Source organism: Cygnus atratus, chromosome 3 (assembly GCF_013377495.2).
Source record: "Cygnus atratus isolate AKBS03 ecotype Queensland, Australia chromosome 3, CAtr_DNAZoo_HiC_assembly, whole genome shotgun sequence".
NCBI lineage: Eukaryota > Metazoa > Chordata > Aves > Anseriformes > Anatidae > Cygnus > Cygnus atratus.
Genome location: NC_066364.1, coordinates 35,246,870 through 35,263,181, shown reverse-complemented (window position 1 = coordinate 35,263,181; position 16,312 = coordinate 35,246,870). Strand labels below are relative to the sequence as shown.

At 39.1% G+C, this 16,312-nt stretch overlaps 1 protein-coding gene across 1 annotated transcript in view; it reads left to right on the top strand.

Annotated features, from left to right (window-relative positions):
* Positions 1–14,796, top strand: part of ELOVL4 (ELOVL fatty acid elongase 4) — a 35,297-nt gene extending 20,501 nt beyond the window's left edge. The window contains exons 4-6 of the mRNA XM_035559554.2: positions 6,951–7,122; positions 8,867–8,994; positions 9,946–14,796. Coding sequence (XP_035415447.1) covers positions 6,951–7,122; positions 8,867–8,994; positions 9,946–10,221 — 576 coding nt within the window. The 3' untranslated portion in view covers positions 10,222–14,796. The remainder of the gene's footprint in view (positions 1–6,950; positions 7,123–8,866; positions 8,995–9,945) is intronic.
* The last annotated feature ends 1,516 nt before the right edge of the window (positions 14,797–16,312 follow it).

Sequence of the window (16,312 nt, the reverse complement as noted above, 5' to 3'; positions counted from 1 at the left end):
TACTTAGGTTGCAAACCTATGCTGCAGTTTATGATACAGGGTAACCACAGTAAAGGTATAGTTCTAGATCAAAGCAAGCAAGATTTGTCAGCAGGTACTGAAGTTGCACTTCACTCATACTGGTAAGGCAACTTCTTGTATCCTTTACCCGTTTGGCTTCATGAACTCTTGCTGACTTCTGGCAAATGTATTATCAGTATACTTCATTGCAGAAGCTTGGATTTCAAATGTGTGTTTTTTGGAAAGCATTCAAGTTAAAATCAAAGTGCAGATGCTTGTTAACTTTTGTAATGCTGTTGACTAGCTCATGTGCTAAACCTTATCTTCCGGCAGAGCTGACACTTGAGAATCTTGCAGCTGTCCTTGCAAGTTTCATCCTCGACAGATTAGGACACGTTCCTGAAAATGCAACGAAAGCATGTTATGGTCTAAATACATCAAGTGTTTATGACGCGTTTTGAAAAATACTTCTCAACAAGGGGGCTGTTCACAGGTACTCAAAAGCCTGTGCAAGTGTCAGGGCTGGTAGTGAGAAGAGCAGGTTTGATTTTTACAACTTCTGTATGATGGCTGATATTGCAGAACAGCTCTGTAGATTTTTTTATTGACCCAGCGGTAGTCACCTGTCTTTCTTCTTTGCCAATACTGTACGCCTACTGTATCATTCACTAGAATACTTCTGTTAATGATTTAAAAAAAAACAAAACAAAAATTATTAAAGTATAACAAATGCTTGATAGGTTGTGGAGTTTTTGTATTTTTTTTTTTTTCTGGAAAAGATAGGTTGCTTTATCAATATATGTTCTTTGTGCTTCCCGGCTTTTTAAGATTTTGGAAACTTATGGGTCTGAATAATCTTTATTTCTAAAGTTCTGACTTGTAACACTCAATTTGCAACTGATAGAGTTGGGAAAGCAGGGAAAATTGAGTTATCTCAAGTGTTGCAGTAATTGTTTAGTACGTTGTCAGTCAAGACCCATGTCTTGATCATTATTATCTGGTAGTTCTGAGTAAATTCTCACTTTAGGAAAATAGGAGTACTACAAGTGTACTTTGAGGAGTCTAGGATAAGTTTTTGGCCTGCTTTACAGTGTATCATGCTTTGCATTTAGATGGCATGGTCGTGTTGCTTGTCATACGTTGTCAGCAAACAAAAAATCAAGATACCTTTTGCAATGTTTTTTTCTTAATATAAACCTGCAAAAGTAATTTTAAAATATCAAAGTGTGGGCAACTTCCTGCAGTTTCAAGTTTACAATTGATAAACCTTGTATCACATCCCTGAATACTCTTTTAATAGATACAGTTACTAAATGTCTAGTATTTATTGGCACCAGGGTTTCTCAGAAGGGGAATGCTGCAATAACGGACTTAGTTACAGATGCAGTCACTTTATCTGGTAGAAACTGAGTAAATGAGTCTTGTATTAGTCAGATAAAGGAAATTGTAAACAGTACTGAGCCCAGAAAACGTTGTAGAGAATGATCTGGAGAGCAGCAGCTTCGTATATGACTTCATTGCAGGTGTTGGAAAGCTGGAGCAAACACTGAAAATTGCAAAAACTAATTGTATATGGTGATCTGAATGGAAATTTAGAAGTTCTGGCAAAACTTCCATTTGTATCTTTTCCTGTTATGCAGAAACTGCCACTACAAAGTTGTTATGTAGCAGCCACATTTGACCAAAGGTCCTGCTCAAAATGAGGGGCAAGAAACCATCCTCTTTTCCTGAAGGCAGTACGAAGACCTGGTAAACAGTCCTAAAGCAAAGGCTTGGCTATCCTGGGTGGCAGCAAGTCTTTCCTCTCCAACCCAGATCTTGTCTTAGGGCCTTAGCCAAATGATTTCAAGGGAGCAGTATAAGACTGGGCACGTGGTGGCCCTTCCCTTGTATAGTGCAACACCAGCAATCTGCAGCTCACAGATCTCTTGAGTCGGAGACGGTCTCCTTGTTGTACTGGTTCTAAAGGGGACATCACTCCATGAATTCGTCTGTATGTTTTCTTTGTCAAGCTTCTGGTATTCACTGACAGTTAATAAATACAGTGTGAAGAAGTTCATCCCCTTACTTAGTGTTTTAAACCTACCTACATCTGTTAATCCCGTCAAGGTTTCCCTTACAATAGGCAATGGACAACTGGAGCAAGCAAGTGATAAAAATTAGATTCTGCAATTGCAAAAAGACCTTACTCCTTTCAAATGTGTTTACCTTCTGGGTGTAGTAGGTAGCCTTACTGGCTGCTGACAGGAAGTTGGGGAGTTCGTTCTGTAATTGGTTATTTAAAAAAAAATAATTGTTCATACTAGAGAAGAAAGAAAAATGGGGAAAAATCCCCAACAAGGGATTTTGAAGGAACTGGAGCTGCATCTTGGAGGAAGTTTTAAGTTTATAGTTAGAGAGCCAAAATAATATAGGTGCAGAGGTGAGGTTTAAATCCGTGCTCCGGAGTGCTCCTTTGGAAGCTCCAGTATTTAGGGTGAACGCTTTCCCACCTTTGTCTAAATTAAGATGTGTTATCATCCATAAATAGTCACTTTCACATCTGCTTATGTTTGTGTGTTCTGGTTTCCCGGAACAAAGTTCATCTATTTTATTAGCATTTCTGGAGAGCTGAGAATTAGGAGTTGGGGTGAACTCCTTCCTAGCTTTAAGTGTACCAGTTGTAATTGATAAGCTGAGCTGTGGTTGTAATTATGCTCTGCTTTACTCGCATTGTTTGTACGTATGTCTATAGCTTGAATGGTTTCCTCAGATGAAATGATATCAACTTACTATGAAAATAACAAATTTCTATGAAAAGGGAACTTGAATTAATAAAATAAATCTTATTGTCCTATAAACAAAATTCTATAAGTGAAGCAGGAGGAGAGGAGAGTGAGTTCTCTTAAGAAGCAAACAAAACCCCCAACTCTTCATGTTATTGTTAACTGCTGAAAAGCACCTGTCCCTTCAAACTCCTTAATGGATAACCATCTCCAACCTCAAGTGAGGAAGGAGGGTGCAGGAACAGAGCCCCGTGTTAAAACAGCCCTCTCTTTAAAAAGCCTGCAGCAGGCAGAGGTCATGGGACTGGACCTCTTGTTGACCCCCTTAATCCTAGGCTGTAATGTAATCTTTCTGTGCCATCTGGTGTTTTAACAGACTTAGGCCGATGGACATGAAAACTGCCAGAAATTGTATGGTCATGACTAGAACTATTCATTTGGGGAATTCACCTGTTTTAATGCATATTTTCTTTTAAGCTGCATCTTTCTTTCATGCTGTGTCCAACGAAAGACCACATGTTAGGTCGTAACTTCTGATGCTTTAATGGAGAAGTTTGTGTATTGTTCTGCTTTCTTTTTACCCCCCATCGCTGATTGCATAAATGGCTTGGGGCAAAGGAGGTAATATCTGCTTCAATTTTTTTTCTGCATCTGTAAGTTAATGATCCTAATGCCTGCATAAGTCATTGGGAGCTCTGAGATAGTTCAGTACCTGAAGTCCATCAGTCGTGAGAATAAATGATAGTAAAACTTCATGATAGGAAGGAGGAAGGCAAAAGAGCTTTTAGGCAAAAGATCTATATAAACACAAATTGGCAGGTATAATCCTGAAAGAGAAAAAAAAAAAAAAAAAAAGAAAATGGAGGCTATTTTTATTCTTAAGTGACGGGAAGCATTTTGATCAAAAGTTCAGTTGATCTTGATCCTTGGGCTCTAATTGTTTTTTTCTGCAAGGCAGGTAGAACTCAAAAGAGGAAGAATAAAGTGCATTAAATGACTTCCCAGAAGCGTATAGTGAACCTGTAGCATCCTGGGCATAAAATCTAAGTGTTCTGTTGGATTTTTCTCCACTTACGTTTTGCTCTGCCATACCGTAAATTTGCAAGTACAGCTTATTATTCCACTGTTCCTTTAACAAAATACACAGCAGCTTGGTTAGAGCTTTTCTGGCAGTTTGCTTGTAACTGACCTATTGATTCTTTGCAAGTTTCTCGGCAGGCAGGGCCTCCAAAGAACCTGAGTGTTGTAGCTGGCTTGTCATTTTATGGACACAGTCCAAAGTGTCTACTGCCAACTGATGAGATGAAGAGATGCTTATCTTAATTTATTTAAAAGATGCAGCTTTAGCAAAGATCTGTGAAAGATGCTGAACTGCTATGCTAATCCATGGGTGTGAGACGAAGCCTTGGTGTGGGTGTTACACACAGGGCTCCCTCTCCCAGGAGCAGAACTGCACTGGATATTGGGTAACTTGTGTACTGACAGCTCCTGCAGCTTGGGCTGCGTGGCTGGGAACTCCGAGGTCTGTGGGGGTCCCTTCTCTTTCGTCAAGCACCTCTCCAACTTTGGCAGATATTGAATATCTTTTTTTATGTAAAACTGACAACATTTGTGTCTTCTCCCTGAGACCTGAAGTAGGCTATGTTATGTCTGTCGAGGGAGAAGGGTACTGAGTAATGGGTATACAGAAGTCTGCGGTTTGGCATCAGTAAGTTGTGCAGTCCCTTTGGGAAACCGCAGAGTCTGCAATGCAGAGCTGCGGCACTCTTCTGCTCCTGTGCTGCTGTTGTTTTTTGTTGTTGTTGTTGTTTTTTTCTTCTACTGTAATCGCTTTTTAAAACTTCCACCACTCCCAATTATGGTTGTGACAAGCTTACTCTGAGGAGAGACATGTTCCTTTCTAGGTATTTTGGAGATATGGAGGAAAACTTCATGCAGGACTGTAGCATTGCTCTGTACTGCTTGGTCTCCTGATCCCCCTTTCTCTCACTCACCCATACTCATAAATCTCACAGTACGCGTATATTTGGGAAGGGAAGCTGCTGCTGCTCTTAATTTTTCTCTTCTGTCTTCCCCGGGGACCATGGGGGCGGTAGAGTTACTTCACATGATGTTAAGGTAAGAAAGTCTGATTTGCCTTCAGATGAGTCTGAAAAAGATGAAGAGAACAACTTACAAATAGGAATGTGTTGTGACATTGCCTGCTTTCCTTGCTGGTGGTGCTGTTTTCATTCCCCCTGCCTTTTATTGTTATTTATTCTACATGTGAGTCACCATCTGGGATATGTCCTGGTCCCACCCTGCATAACAAGCTAGTTGACTTACAATGCCAGCAACTACATTCATTGCTGTGCTTTGGGATCTGGAAGGGAATCCCCAGTAACAACCTATCCCGGTAGCACAGTATTAGCAAATTACTGCACAGAGCTTCTGGGCTTAACCTGGTACAGCAATATTCTGGTTTCAGCAGGAAGCCTTGTTCACATTGCATCTTGGGCAAGATCTACTGTAATTGGTGGATTAGGGAAAAAATGCTTGGGTGTGTAGCACTGCTTTGTTGGTGTTGTGGTTTAGCCCGGCTGGCAGCCAAACACCACACAGCCATTCGCTCACCCTCCCCCCTCCCTCTCCGGGATGGGGGAGAGAAACGGGAAAGTGAAGCCTGTGAGTTGAGATAAGGACAGTTTATTAAGACAGGGAAAATAATAACAATAATAATAATAATAATAATAGTAATAATGTGTACAAAGTGATGCACAATGCAATTGCTCACCACCCGTTGACCGATGCCCAGCCTATCCCCGAGCAGCCGGCCCCCCCCACCCCGGCTAGCCACCCCTATATATTGTTCAGCATGACGTCAGATGGTATGGAATACCCCTTTGGCCAGTTTGGGTCAGCTGTCCTGGGTCTGTCCCCTCCCAGCTCCTGCTGCACCCCCAGCCTGCTCGCTAGCAGGACAGAGCGAGAAGCTGAAAAGTCCTTGGCTTGGTGTAAGCATTGCTCTACAACAATTAAAACATCAGCATGTTATCAGCGCTCTTCTCATCCTAATCCAAAACATAGCACCCTGCCAGCTATTAGGAGGAAAATTAACTCTGTCCTACCTGAAACCAGGACAGTTGGATAGGTGGGTTATATCTGCAGCTTGTGTGGCTCCCTTGATCTCACTTCTTCTGTTCCCTGAATGGAGCATAGCCACTGGGGTAGTGCTGGTTTCCAGAGAGGGTGACTGGGTAGACTGGAAGAAGCTGCAGAGAATATTCGTGGAATCACAGAATGGTTTGGGTTGGAAGGGACCTTACAGACCATTCAGTCCCAACCCCCCTGCCATGGGCAAGGACACCTCCCACCAAACCAGGTTGCCCAAAGCCCCATCCAGCCTGGCCTTGAACACCTCCAGGGATGGGGCATCCACAGCTTCTCTGGGCAACAGAGTGCCAGTGCCTCACCATCCTCAGAGTAAAAAATTTCCTCCTTATATCTAATCTAAACCTACCCTCTTTTAGCTTAAATCCGTTACCTGTTGTCCTGTTACTACACTCCCTGATTGAGTCCTTCCCTGTCTTTCCTGCAGGCATCCAGTAAGTACCAAAAGGCCGCAATGAGGTCTCCCTGGAGCCTTCTCTTCTCCAGGCTGAATATTTCCCTAACAGATGTGAAATCTTTACCTTACCTAGCTTACAGTCTGATTTGTTATCTTCCTACCAATATGCCTATGATAGTGAAAGAATTTTATGTAAAGTTTCAGCCTTTGCATTTTCATTTTATGGCAACGTTTCTGCCTCATTGTTCTGACCACATCAAAGTGTTGCTTCATTAGTATGGGAAGCCCTGTGGTAGTCTGCTGCCGCAAAGCTGAGATACAGAATGAAGACACACATTCCTTATGTTTAATGAGTAAACTGTTCAGAGATAATAAAGCTTTTAGTTCTGTTAACTCTCTTCTATAGCAGTGATTTGTGAGGAGTATACTCAGAATACTACTTCTACTACATTCAGAGTAGATGAATGAAGTATTGTTTTAGTTGTTACTCTAATACCATCAGATGTTTGACTCCACCTCAACATTTACCAGGAGCTGAGGAAGGAAGAGATGTTCTTCTATTGCAGCAGCTAGATGGAGATAATTTTATTCCATTCAGATTAGAATCACTAAAACCTTTTTTTCTTCTTTAATTACAGATAGCTGCTGCTTTATGGTGGTATTATGTCTCCAAAGGAATTGAATACTTGGATACAGTATTCTTCATCCTGAGGAAGAAATTTAACCAAATTAGTTTCCTTCATGTCTATCACCATTTCACCATGTTCACTTTGTGGTGGATTGGTATTAAGTGGGTTGCAGGTGGACAAGGTGAGTTCCCTTCCTCCCATACCCTTTTGAGCGAACATAAGGGACAATTATTATAATTGTTTAGGATCAATGGAAAAAGATTTTGTTAGACTTAACATTATTATACGGAAGGTTGTTTAAATAGCACTGAAGCAGTGCAGTGGCTTTAACGTGTATAATCTTCCTTTGTGAGAAATGTGGGGGAGGAAAAGATAGATACCAGGGCCCATAGTCTAATGAATTGCAAAACTTTTTTTTTCTCCTCATGGGCATCAATTGCAAGCCTGAAGTTTTGTCTTCAAAATTATCCTTGTTCTGTATGAAACAGATGAATGTGTCTTGCTTAACTTTAACTTTTGCAGATACAGAGAACTGCAAAATCTAATTATGGGCAACAATCTGTGTGCGAATCTAATGAAGTTAACGGAGACATTATTTTGGCATTATATCTGAGTTTGGGGTTTGCTTTCTTTTTTGTGTAAAGAGGCATATATAAATTCTGAAACCTTCCTTTGAAGATGAGCCAATAAATCTGTCAATTAACTTTTAAAACTTATTAATGACACCAGTCTATAATTCAATTTCAGTCTATTTTTTCCTGTTTCATTTCTAAGACCAGCATCAAAGAACTTTATTCCATTGTTCTTGCTACATCCCCCCTTTCCTGCATTGTACCTTTTGCCCTGTTTATCTCAAAAAAAACAAACAAACCAAACAAAAACAAAAGAAACAAAAACTGTTCTGTCTGTAACATGTTTTGTAGGCTTACAGCACTGAAAGTAACATACAGTAAACACCAAACTTTTTTTTTTTGTCAAACCACACTGATACTTAATGTATGTGGGTTTTATGCTTTCAGTTACTACAGATATCTTGTACTAGTAGGTAGCATATTGGTTACATAGGCAGATCTATTATAAATTAACTAACAGTCTACGCAGTTTACCACATGGGAATCTTGAGTTGTATGATTTCAGCAGCTAATGTCTGCCTTCTCCTAATATTATATACATCACTACCCTTTTGAGCCTCTCTGTAGTAAAAGGAAAACCTTAACATGATATAGTTTATTCCTGTTAAATGGTTGCTAATCTTGACAGAGAGCAAAGAGATCTTAATGCAAAGGAAAGCAAATGCCTTTGTTTCCAGCATCGATCATTCTGGTAAAAGTGCTATACATTGGTTTAAGAATGCTGGATATTATAAGTCATAAATAAAGAAACTGAAGATGAGCTATTTAGACAAACTTGTTTTGCAATGCTCTTAAACATCTTACAACCATAAGTGAAGTATTGCTTTTGTATTATTTTTTGGCCTCTTTAATCAGACTGCCATGTGAGTTTCTTGATTTCTTGCTGAGTTGTGAACCTTACACATCTAATTACAGCTAACAGATTTAAGTTCAGAACCTGAAACTGCTTTATACTTTATATACTTTACACTGTCAAATACTCCCTTAGCAAAGCCATCATACTTATACTACAATAACTAATGTGTAATCTGTGTGACTTATGTCTGTTCAACAAAATCTATGAAAAACTTTTGCATAAGAAGTTCCATGAAAGTAGTGACACACTAATTGCACGAACAGCTGTTTGTGTCAGTACATGTCAGCTATCAGGTCCATGCTCTACAATTGAATATTTCAAGGATGGAAGCCGGACGTGCCCTGTGTTTTATAATGTTTGCTATCACACAAATACTAGAACAGATATTTTTTCTTTTTGCAAAATTACATGAAAATCTTCCTTCTGTTTCTGGACAGCTTTTTTTGGAGCTCAGATGAATGCATTTATTCATGTCATTATGTACATGTATTATGGATTAGCTGCCTGTGGCCCTAAATTTCAGAAATACCTGTGGTGGAAACGATACTTGACCATATTGCAATTGGTAAGTGAAATTTCTCCATTTATTTCAGAAATTGTCTCTAAGTTGATTTCTTTCTGCAGAGCTTTGGAACAGATGTCCTTTTCAAAAGTTCTTAGTTGTCTGATACAGCTCAAGTTAAAATTAGTATATTCTTAAGTGAAATTAAGCAGTTAAAATAATTGCCTAATTATACAACCATTGTTGTGGGAAAAGTTCTTAAATTCTTATTACTGCACAGTGGCATTTGTAAGTTTTAAAAGATTTTTATTTTCACTAAACAGACACTATTATTTAGTGACATAATAAAAATTATTATTGCATTGGATAAAAGTGCTAAAGATGACTTCAGCTCAACCTTAGGCTGGCATTGACTCCGTTCCTCCACACCCGCATATGGAAGCAGGAAGTAATACTACATCTGGCAATCCTATTCTAAATCCCATGAAACTGCCACCGTAGTTTTAAGGACAAGCTTGAGATCTGCTTTGTTGTACAGCAGTAACCTGATATAGGAAAATCGAGTCGCAATTGAAAGCGTCTCTGTCTATTTATTTATTTTTTAGTTTTCAAATCTACTTTAGGGCTAGTAAAACAGAACTGGAGGTAGAAGTATGGAAATATTTATTTCATTTCTCAAAAACTGCACAGCATGGATAAGAATTCTGTGAGTTTACTGACACTGCTTTATGGGTTGTTTCAACTGAATTAAAAAAAACTGTTCAAAAGACAGAGAAAATCCAGATCTCTTCATGCCTTCTCATTTTTCTCATTCCGAAAACTCGTGCCAGATAGTGCAATGAAGTTGATGCTTCTGGTCATGTGTTGGGGATGCATGATAGGACAGCCAAATACAGTTTCCCCCCACCTCCCTCTTCATCAGTTTTCATAACTACACACCTTGGTATATATCAGTGCAGTCAGACCCACAAAATACATCCAACCCTTTTTGATTGTGTATTTTCTGTCTTTCAGGTGCAGTTCCATGTGACTATTGGCCACACAGCCTTGTCTATTTATATTGATTGTCCTTTCCCTAAATGGATGCACTGGGGTGTAATTTTCTATGCTGTCACCTTCATTTTCCTGTTTGGTAACTTCTACTATCGGACATATAAGCTGCCCAAGGAACCTGTAAAGAATGGCAAAATAGCAAATGGTGCTGTTGCAAATGGAGTAAGCAAAGCGGAAAATAATCCAGTGGTGGAAAATGGAAAAAAGCAGAAAAAGGGAAAAGCAAAAGGAGAGTAACTCGATCCAGGCCTTAACCGTTGTTGGCAGTGAGGAACCTACAGTTTGGTTTATAAAAGGAAGAAAAAAACACTATATGTACCAATTAACCTTAGGTTACTGAAGAGCTAGAACACAGATGTTTTCATTATTTATGAAGATTGTTTTAAGAACAAAACTTAAAGTTGAATTTCTATTGTAATTATGTAATTATCACACACATGGTCTCTGTGTAAACTTGTAGACTGCTGGTGTTGGTGAAAGTAAGGAAGAATTGCAGTTAATTCCATGTTTAGCAGTCCAAAAGTCAAAACAATCACTGACACAACCAGTTTTGTTGGCACCCACGTTTCTTTGGGAGAGGGAGGGAGAGGAAGTAGCATTTGGATACTTGTGTTTTCTTTCCAGAAAATTATTAAATTTCAAATTATGATGTATTATCTAATCAGAATGTGCAACTTTTCTTGTCTTCCTTGGAAAGTATCTTCAGACACATCATGTTTATGTGCTGTCAGAACAGTGTTTGACTTTTTCAGACATTACTTGATTTAATTTAGTGTCTGTTACAGTTTTTTGGTTGTTTTTTTTTTTCCTTGTGTGGAAATATACCTACCTCTTCATCAGCTGAAAGGAATATTGAGCATTAAATAACTGATTTCTGAAATATGGAGTCCTCTAATATACATATCTGTTAATAAGAATTTAGCAGAAAAATTAATTTCCTGTGGGAGTAAAAGGGACTTTTTTTCAGGTATTTTTTGGTCAAATCATCAATATTCTAATTTAATGTAAACTTAAATAAACTTAAATTTTGGAGTGGTATTTCTAGTATGGCTAAGTGAAGATGACATTAGATTTTATAAATATGAAACAATACATTGTGTGAAGCAAGCAATTAAAGTAGGCCTGTTGCTTGTTGTCTGTGACCTGCATTAAACCTGTAGTGCTGATGCTGAAAATTGTCAGATGACATTTGGTGGGGAGAAAACAAAGTGTAGGTCTGTTTAGAAGTGCAGTGTGTATGGCTAGTCATACTAACAGGACAGTCACTTTACTGGGGGAGAGAATTTAGTAATACAGTACAAAAGACAGCAAACAAAATGCTGAAAATGCTGCTACTACTTGATGCCCATCAATACTCTATTTGTTTAGACACTTGCAGACAAAGTATCGCTAATAGGCCACCATTTTAATGTGAATATCAGAGATGAGCTGCTGAAACTCTAGTTCCAAAATATTCTTGGCTCTTCTCAACCTAATTGACAAAGTGATTCTGCTAATCATTTTTCAGTCATAACTACTACACAAAGTAGAAGCCTCTTTTAGACAGCTTTTCATCTTACTTGGTACATTAATGGGCTAACTCCTTTTGTGAAGAAAATATAAAAAGAGTTTTATGAAAGGGAAATGTGATCTAACTAAGAAGTTTTGAGTTGCTGAGGATGCAATGAGTAAAAGACAGGTGGAATTAGAAACCATGTCCTGAGCTCTGGGTCCTTGCTCATCACTGTAAGAGCTGCGTTGTTGCTGTGGAAATGCATTCTTCCCAGCTCTGGTCAGAAACATTCATTGCTCGATGCAAGTGATATCATTACTGCAGGAAGAACGTACGTGGAACTCTAGGTATAGAGATTAAAGTGTGTGGCACATCTAAGATTTTGCATCTCAAATATCCAAAATATCCATTCACCTGTTGTGACCTGTTTTGCACATTATAAACATCTTTTGTGTCTTTGGTTTCTCTTGTCACTGTAATGAAAACTATCTAAACCTAAAAATGCAGGTCATAGGGAAAAAGGTTGGTTATGATCTGTTCTATTGGGATATAATTCCTAATGTTGGAGCTGATTCAACTACAAGACTGGTTCATCGGTAATATCCATGAACATGGATTTTATGGCAGAATATAAGATTGTTAGAGAACGTCTCTGCTGAACTGTAATGCATGTGACCATTAATTTTCCTATCTGTTGTGTCTTGTGATTCTTCCAGCCTTTGTAATGAATCTTTTTTGCATTTGTATAACTCCGTTTATTTAATGTGGCATGGGGAAGAGGGAACATGGTCTATCCTTCTTTTTTGGACAGATGCCACTGCATTTAACCAAATCAAAATGTTGGCTGGCTGTGTTGCTCTGGAATGGCTAAAGGAGCAAATAACTACAAAGCAAGTTAGACAGCAGATTTACAGCACACCTGCTACTCCAAGGTAATGTCTGGTGTGGAGATTCTTACCCTTCTGTAAATTCAGGGTAGCTTACCCCACTGTGATCAAAGGGTAGCTTCTTTCTATTTGCCATGGGATGTGGGCAGCTAACTTGTAAATCTGTATCATTCCTTGTTTTGTGTTTAAATTGGTCATTTGCTCTGTCTTTATTTCTGTAAACCAGATTGGATCAACTCATAATCTTAATGTGATCCAGCTCCAAGAGAGCATACCGAGAAGTATTCTAGTACGTGTTTAACTACATCCTTTGCTACACTTTGTAAAGTAAGAATTATATCTTGCATGTTGGCAAATATTTAAAATAATTGGAAGTCAAATCTTCTCTCCCCCTTAGCGTGCATGGAAGCTGCTTAAAGTTGATAAAACTTGAACTTTATTGGCAGAACTTGAGTAGAATCCTATCCCCAAATTCTGGATCACTTGGTACCTTTTAAAAATTTAAAAAAGAAACATTAAACAATGCATTGTGAGAATGCATGCATAGGTACACATCATGTTGTCTGGACATGTGGATAAAACCAGCTTGAGATTAGCAGTTTAATGGGGGGAAAAAGAAATCACGTGTTCAGTTGCTGCAATGCTGCTCTTTTGAGTCGATCTTCTGCTATATGGCTTTCCTAGGTCTATTTATAATATATTGGATTGTTCATGACTTGAGTCCCATTCTAATCTTGAATATAATGGCCTTACTAAATGTGCATTTTTATAGGCATGGTCAAGAGTGCAATACTTCTGTTTATGACTATGCAGCTTTTTCTTTTTCAAAATTTGAGGTATTGATGCATATGTGAGATGCTGCCAGATTCATTAAAGTCATCATTTAGTCCAAAGCTCTTCAGACTTTTGCCACAAAAGTAAGAGTGTATGTGTAAAAATGTTTTTGCTGTACACAGAATTGAAATTTAAATTATATTAAAAATCTATTTTTCAGTGATTTTTTTTCTAAATGCTTCAAAATTATTTAAAAGTTAAATCCGATCCATTGGGAACTTTTGGGGTTTTTCTGTTGAAAAATAGTTATTTGCTAACAGTTCTGAAGCTCTTGGACCAATCATACAATCATTTGATGCCATATAAGTGATACCATTTCATTTTGCCTCACCTCTAGCAGTGGCAGTTGTTGGAGTCTTTCAGCACTTTTCTCAGCGTAAAATAAATAAATAGAAATTCTGTATGTATACACATACATGCCCACATACATTGTATGTGTGTTTGTGTGTATATATATACACGCACATATGGGTTCTTAACAGGCTCTTTCAGTGTGTGAGGTAAATGATGTTTCCTTGATGTGAAGTTGGCTGGAGCTAATAGTTCCTACAGCTCGAACAGCAGAACGAAGCCATTTTCATTGATCCATAGATTCAGTATCAGTCTTGCACACATTAATAGTATTTGTCAGTCATTTTAGGCATAGGATGATGGACAAGCCACAGCTATTTCTACCACTGTAATAAATATTTTGAGGTGTCAGGTGTAGATCCTGAGGGGAGGAAGCTCAACTCAGAGGAGCTGAGGAATGATGCTGTGGTCGAGTAGGGATCATTTTGGGGAAACAGTGTGACTAATCTTCTCCAGGTAAGTCTTTGAAGTCATTGCAATCGCATACTTTAAGAGAACACTTATTTAAAAATAAATAAGTTTCTCTGTAGGTTCAAAAGCATGGTCTGTTGGATTATATGATCATTACCTACTTCCAGTTCCAGAACAGGACAAAAAGATGAAGGCAAAACAAAAATACTGCACATTTTTTTCAGGTTGACTGTGTTTCTTTAGAGTAAGCATTTGACATTCAGATGCTGGGGAGACAGGTAAGAAAGGAACAAATAGCTATTGTGTTGAAAGACCTCATTCCTAAACCAGCTTCTGAGCACACTTGCTGTCTTTTTAAAAAATAATAATAAAATTTTGAGTAAAATTGTTCATAGTGCATAAAATTGAGCCTTGCATCATGTTAGCATGGGTTTGGTCATAATGTGTGAAGTATTTAAAATCAGATCTGTTTCAGCTGAAATTGAAGAGAGCGGGGTGATTATGAAGTATCTGGATGGTGTATTCATCTTAGCAGCACAGATTATGAAAATTTGGTACTTGGAGCAAGTCGCTGCTGGGACATCTTTTTATGTTGTGCTCTGACGAGGTGGCCTCTTTGCTAATGTAAGCAGTCAGAGCTCCATGGCAGTCAGTGGGGTGGTTGGTTCCAATTTACATGAGCAGAGGATGTTTAACCCTAAAGAACAGAAAAAAATCTTGCTTTCTGCCAATATCCTGTGAAGATGAGGGAAATGTATGGGTCAGGATGCTTCTTTTGCATAAGGTGTTAATGCTTTTGTAAACAACAAAAATAAACATTACTTTTTTTCATGCTGTTTTGAGTTTGGTTTTATGCATCCCATGGAATGTCCCATCTTTGAATTACTTGCTCATTTTACAATGTCGCTCAGGTTGTGTTGGTGTAATCTGTCACATAGCCCAAAACTTTCAGACATTTTTCTGGTACGTCCTCCTAGTTTCAGGTTTGGGGGACTTTGTAATTTTGGGTATTGCCCCCAAATCAGCGTAGTGGCTTTGAAGTACCCTTGCAGGACAAACTGAATATAGGATGTCTGATTAGCCTACAAGTCTCCTGGAATATACTCTGGCTGTAGAGTGCATATATCTGCATCAGCTTTGGTCTATATGCCATCTCCAGTTTGGGAGAAACGAAGTTATGGCTGGAAAGGACCTCGACTGCTCTCCCAGCACAACGCATCGCTGGGGCTCCTTTGGATACACAGGAGAGGAGGGAGGGAAGGGTCAGCAAAGTGCAAAGCAGAGGTAATGCCTGAATATAGTGGTTCTGGCTGTGAAACCTCAGCCAGTCTTCCATCTCCTCTTTTAAGAAGGTGGTGGTAAGTGAAGCTGCAGCCTGCATTTAAGGCTACTGATCTATTGGTCTCGGAAGTATTGACTCTTAGGGACACAACAAAGCCATGTCGTTTAGCTTTTGCTGGACACCGCATTGTGTTAATGCCATGTCTCTTCTCATCCCAGGAAACCTCAAGTGCTTTTGACTGGAGGTGGAATTCACAATTACGTGTTGCTGTGTACGATGTTCCTTCATAGCCAGTCCATAAACTATCATCTCTGTAATCAAGCTTATAGAGAGTTGCAACCACGTTGCGCTCCTAGCACCTAAGTGCAAACAGACACTGCATGTCAGTAGAGGAGCAAGTCTGCCATCATAGCAAGATGTGGTGTGGTCAATTATTCTTTACGTCGTTTGCAACTGTTGCTTCAATTCTGTGCTGGCATCCTCCCAGCAAATGTACAAAACGTACAGAGCAGGACTTGCTCATCAGATGATTAATGTGCTGGCAGTAGGCACTCTGCCCAGGCATCTTTTCCATGATACTTGTTCCGTACCAGTAATTGAAAATAAGCATGTGTGATTAAGTTAGATTCATCGGGTGATTCAATAGGATAGACTGGACCTTTCGTTTTTCATGTTAGGCTTTCTTTACTGTGTCATTTGCTTCTTCAAGGAAATTTGGGTTTAGGGGAAGGGCTTGCTTGCTTGCCTGCTCGCTCAGCTCCAGTCATCGGCGCCATCACAACAGACGCTGGGTGAGCACATGCTGGAGATTTAAATGCCAGTGAGGTATTTACTCCGAGGCAGGACTTTCTCTCTATGGACTAATGCCTTTCCACATCTTTTTAGGCTTAAGATTTCAAGTAGCCTAGTGAACACACACACACACACTCCTCTGGTACTTGCATGGTGCGACATCCCATTTTATTTGATGACCAAGTTGGTTATTGATGGGCAAGGTAACGGCTGCTTTGACTGCTGCAGTACCTGTTGTGCAGAGCCTGGTCAGTGCGTGCTGACCGGGTGGTTTTAAAA